The 5990-nt window shown below is 31.5% G+C and overlaps 1 protein-coding gene across 2 annotated transcripts in view; it reads left to right on the top strand.

Moving 5' to 3' along the window:
• The window catches only part of Rhp (rhophilin), a 96822-nt gene that overhangs the window by 77205 nt on the left and 13627 nt on the right, over positions 1-5990 (top strand). For both annotated transcript variants that reach the window (XM_067053081.1, XM_067053082.1), the window contains exons 4-7: positions 89-164; positions 244-321; positions 2918-3042; positions 5138-5277. In XM_067053081.1, the coding sequence (XP_066909182.1) occupies positions 89-164; positions 244-321; positions 2918-3042; positions 5138-5277 (419 nt within the window). The remainder of the gene's footprint in view (positions 1-88; positions 165-243; positions 322-2917; positions 3043-5137; positions 5278-5990) is intronic.

Genomic DNA, 5990 nt, shown 5'->3' with positions numbered 1-5990 from the left:
TTCAAACAAATTAGAAAATAATAGTTTTAAGCTACTTCATTCATTCCAAGGTGTTTTTCTTCATTTGTGAAATATTATTTTGTTGTAGTTCTGAGCCTGTGATGCCTGTTATACCCCTTGGACTCAAAGAGACAAAAGATATAGATTTTCGAGAACCATTCAAGGTATGTTGTTGCTTCAGTCAGAACTAAGGATTTTTAACAAACAATATATATAATTGACCACTTTTTTTTTTTTTTTCAGGACTTTATACTAGAACACTACAGTGAGGATGGCTCCAAGTATGATAGTGCTATAAATGATTTCATGGAAATGAGACAGGTTAGAGGATCTAAAAATTTTAATTTAATTAAATTATAATAGTTTTAATATTGCATAGTATTGAACTGTTTTTATCAAGGTGAATCAAGGTTGTGTGTCCTAAAATTTCATTCATTTGACTTATTGACCACAAACCTGCCTTTCTGCAGAGATTCCTTTAAACTTTTACCTCTATTTGATTGCTTATTACCTAAATGTTTGCCTAATTTTCAAATTGGTGGTTCTCAGTCCTCCTTTACAAAAAAATATATACTTCGTCAATATTCCCCCTTTCCCCATAATTCTTGTGGTATTCTAATTTTTAGAATATAGAGTTTTATATTCAGCAAAACTCCATTTAGCAGTTAATACACTTCTCAGTTTGTTATCTGCACTAATCCCCCTTTTGTTTCATGTCAATGAATATGTACAAATATTTTTTTTTCAATATGCTTAGGAAAAGCTTCATTGCTCAGATAAATGAATTGACTTATTAACCAGTTCAAACTTGAACGAAATGAGGACCAAAAGCACCATATAAAAAATGTATTTTATGAAGTAGCTGAAAATAATTGTAATATGTAGTAATGTTTTGTAATTGGCTGCATGCTGCTGAATGAGACACTATGCATACATATATAAAGAACCTTGCTGGTTATGCAGTTTCTGTCTTCTTAAGTAGAAGATGGCTTTACCCATCAAGATGACCTGAAAGGCGTGTTGCTAAGCACAACATTAGGGGAATCTGGAGGATAAAATAACTCCCAAGATATTGAAATACATAAGGAGAGAATTTATGCTGAACCTGGTGTGAAAACAGAAGAAAATTAAGAATAAGCAATTATTGTCCCAATTTTTAAGGCAACAACAGGGACTGTAAGAATCGCTGAGGTGTTTCTCTATTAAGGGTTCCTCATAAAATTTATTCTAAGATACTAGAAAAGAAAAAGTTATAAGGATTACACAAAGAGGAACAATGTGGCTTCAGTAATATCAAAGCGCACAACACCTTATATTTTTTTAAGTGATAGGTGTTTAAAACAATAGTAGAGAAACTGAAGGAACTATGAATAAGTCTTATTGGAATGCCAAAAGCCTTTAATTGCGTAAAGAAGAGAGTCATCACAAAGGCTACAAGTGAGAAAGAAATAAAACAAGGGCATTTCTTGGCAGTTAAAAGTCTCTATTTGAAGACCAGAAATTTAGTGAGATTTGCTAATTACACTTTATAAGAATTTGAAGCCACCATAGGAATGTTGCAAGACTGCAGTTTCAGTCCACTACCATTTATTTCAATTTTGGATTAAACAATAAGGAAGGCCAGGATGAAATTTTGGAAGTTCACTTAGAATATTCCAGCCTGAGACTGGTCACCCTCTCATAATTTGCATACACAGATGAGCTAGTTATTTTTGTAAAGCAAAATATAATCTTCAGTTCAATCTCAAACAAGTTAAATTAAGAGTTATTGGAAAACAACATGAGTATGGTTAATGAAAATAAAGGTGAATGAAGACGTTGGATTAAGTGGAAGGATTTCCTATATAGAGGAGTAGAGTGAGACAAAAAAAGGTAGAGGGCCAATAAGTGTGGAAGATGCTGTATAAAATTCCTCCTCATACTGTATTAACAGAAGAGGATTGACTATGATGGTGTTGTCAAATGGTTAGAGGATTATTAAAACATGTCACCTGTAATAACTTTTTCAATATCCTCTTTTGGAAATAATATCTATTTATTTATAATATTGTACAAAAATAGATTTTACTTTCATTTATCTATGTATGGAATATATAGTAAAGGGAAGTGCAATCGTTAAAAAAATTTAAATCTGAGTTCCCTTCGGAAATATACATTTTAAGTTTCCCTAAATCAAAATAACCAAGTCTCACAAACTGCTTGTAAGAAATATGAAACGTTCATATTTAAGGTAGGTATACACCTGGAATGTTACTGTAACTATTTTTCTGAAATTACTTACTGGAAGTACCATTTAATATCACCAATTTTACAAATTTGTACTACTGTCTCCAAAACAGCCCTAACGATTTTGTTTAAACTCATCTTATCAATGTATAATCTCGTCTTTAATATGAGGTAGGTCTTATTCTGATTAAAAAAGTCTGAGAGGGCTTAAATGCCGAATGTTCAAAATATTATCCTTTACCATAGGATACCATTAATTCTGTTTCTTTGAAATAATTAACCATTTCTTGTTGTAAGCAGTAATAAACAATGAATAAATATAAACTATTAATGAATTTAATAATTAACTAAAAAAGAAAATAAATGTTTTTGTGTCTCTATGGTAGGAACATAACAACCATGGTGACACGTAAACATAGTGATAGTAGAGTTTTACCTAACAAATAAAAATAAATGCAATAAGGAAAAGTATATCTATCATGAATTATAAAGAAACTGGTGTTTTGAAATAAGCATGGATTAATATCAACTCAAAGGTAGGGTGGTATATGAAAGTTCTGTGATGTGCACACCACACCAATTTTTTTTAATTATAGGAAGATATTATTTAACTTTAACAATTTAATATTGTTAAGTATTATGTACAAGCTAATATATGTTTGATGTATTCACTGTTGAGCTTTTTGGGCAGGCAATGAGAACACCCCATAGAGATCATACTGGTATATCACTTCTTTTGGAGTACTACAATCAGCTATACTTTGTTGAAAGGAGGTTTTTCCCACCTGATAGAAGCCTTGGGATATTTTTTGAATGGTAATTTATTTTTTAAATTGTCAATCTTATAACTAAGCTGATAAGATTTTGTGTGTGTATCCATAAGTGTTTAGTTTTCTTTAGAATTTGTCATATACTAGAGGATTTATTTTCATTAATTATAAATGAATGATTTCTACTTAATAACCAAAGAATTCTTCCATTCAGAATCATCCTGGGATGCTTTGGAATTTGGAATTGATGTATTAGCATTGCAAGAAATTTGGTGGAGGAAGAAGCTTATCATAATTGAATGTATCCTCCTCAACAGCAAGCATACTAAGAATATTTTAGTGTGTGGGATACAAGTTTCATGATTGAAAAGCAACTGAAACAGGCAATATTAAATATGAAACATAGGCAGATATTGTTAGTAGGATTAAATGGCAAAAATATGAAGAGCAATAAAAAGTATAACATTACTCCTTAAAAGAGAGACTCAAGCAAGATTTTCAAATATAAATAGAAGATTATATAGAAATTTTACCATGAGAGGAAGACATAAAAAATATAGAGAACTATTTAAGGCTGTAGAGGAATATTTAAATTCATCAATTCGGGGATAAAATTTAAAAGTGTGCTGATCTACTACAAATCCATCACTAACTGTAAAGAAAGTTAGACAGTCACTGAGATAGAAATTGTTTGAAGATTGGAGCATATGCAAGTGACATGAAGTAGGTGTGACCATTTTAAATCAATCAAATCACACTGGATTCATATTTGACAGAAAAAACTTACTGACTCAGAATGAACAAATGCACTGAAATAAATGTCAACTATGCTCTATGATATTGGAAACAAATGATCAGGATCAGAGGAGGAAGATACAAACAGAGAAAGAGGACATCTATACAAAACCTATTTCTTATTTAAAGGAAAAATATACAGAGGAATTTGGGGAAAGATATATTTTCACTATAAGGGCTTTGGTTTGGAAATTGGAACTATTCCTGTTACAGCAAGTAATTATTTTGAAAAGTAGGGTGTTGAGAACCATTTTTAGTTGCATGGCAGAAATTATTATTCTGAACTCAATGGGAATCCTACATCTTCGTTTTTCAATTTTGCGATTCGAAAAAGAAAAATATATTCTACGTGTTTGGTCTAATTCTCTCTTATTCTTTTTAATATTGTCTATTGGACTGATCATTATGCTGTGAATTATTAATTCAACACAGTTAAGAAGCAGCTTGCAATTTTTTTTTCTAGTTCCACTTCCACTACCTACTATTATTAATAATATTCTTTTTACTTTTTGAATTAAAAAGTAAATTATAACTGCTTCAGATCATGATTTATTCAGAGTGTCAGAGAAGATCTTGAATAAATATTCAAAACTATATCAAAAAGGGAGAATTGATCCAAAAAATGGTGATAATCACAAAAAAATTGTGTTGTAACAAGATGACATAAAATTGATAGTCGAGAATTTTGAGAGTAAAAACATTTGAGGCTTTTGCTTTCAATTCAACATACTGAGAAAAGAATTACATTGTTGCATAGATTTTGTAAAAACAGGTATACAATATCGTTAGGAGGCTGAGGAGATATTACCTAAAGCTAGTGGAGCTACTTCTAAATGGAAACAAATATTACTGAACACTGAATGATAAAAAAATAGAACTGGTTACTTATTGGGATCTTTTAAAAGAGAGATGTACCCATAAATCTTAAAATGAGAGTATAAGAAGCATACCTTCATCTAGTAATAATGTATGATAATGACCCATACCAAGCACCAAAAGAGGTTGCTGAGTATATGAGATAGAAAGATTCACAGAAAAATATTTGTCCTAACATTAGAAATAAATTGATTCTATAAGTGCTGCTGCATTTAATTTAATAGATTAATCCAAATTTTATCCCCAAACCTAATCGAGTTGCATAATGATGTAGGATAACATATTGTTTATATTAAATTCTGTTATCATACTTTTTATGATGAATTTGGTGTTAAATTATATAAAGCTAGGAAGATATATTTATCATGCTCTATAGAGTAATTCATTTTTATTATGCTTTATGAATGTTCCACACACACACACACACACACATATATATATGACAATGTAATAACTTATTTATGTTATAGGTACGATTCTTTAACTGGTGTTCCTAGTTCTCAAAGGACAGTTGCTTTTGAGAAGGCTTGTGTTCTCCTGAATGTGGCTGCACTTTACACACAAATAGCTGCTAGAAAGCCAAGAGATAGTGCCAAAGGCTTAGATTCAGGTTACTGTCAACTATAAAACTTATTCGAATTTAGCCATAAAATGTGTTTTTATTTTTTTAAAGGTTATTTAGGGCCATCCATAGCTCAGATGGTTAGGCCTAGGTCTATCATTCTGAGATCTGCGAGCGGTGCCGGTTTGAATCTGACCTGGGGGCATTGACTTTTTTAATTAAGTGGCAATCCCACAAAATGAAAAACTTGACCCCGCCCCACTTTGGTTAGAATAGGTTGGTCACCTGTAGATAACTAGGGAAACATCATCTTTGCTGCGGAATGCCTTAAAAAAAAAAAGTTATGCTAATGACAGTTATGCCTACTTCTATTTCACATTTAGCAAGCCTCTTTATGTGTTTAAAAAGCATTTTGTTCAATATTCCACTACATTAGGTACTAGCCTATAAGGGTCCCAAGACCCTAGGCACTGAGTTATATACTCCTGGTTACAGGTTAAAATCCAACTATGACAACTTATGAAATAATTTATAGTATAATATTATGTAATATCAGCTATGAATTGCCTCTGAGTTCAGTGTAACTCCTCCCTGGGGTTCACTCAGCCTCTATATAAATTTAGCCTTTCATCGAGTTGGGGATAAACCTGGCATTTGAGTGTGGATGTTGCCTCATAGTATAATCATCTGTCAAGAAATAGCTCTCTCTTACCAAGTACTGAACCCAAGACCCTCCATGGGTTATGGTGATTCAACTTAAT

Source organism: Halyomorpha halys, unplaced genomic scaffold (assembly GCF_000696795.3).
Source record: "Halyomorpha halys isolate HHAL.00 unplaced genomic scaffold, Hhal_1.1 Scaffold529.1, whole genome shotgun sequence".
NCBI classification, from domain to species: domain Eukaryota; kingdom Metazoa; phylum Arthropoda; class Insecta; order Hemiptera; family Pentatomidae; genus Halyomorpha; species Halyomorpha halys.
This window is presented reverse-complemented; position numbering and strand designations above follow the sequence as displayed.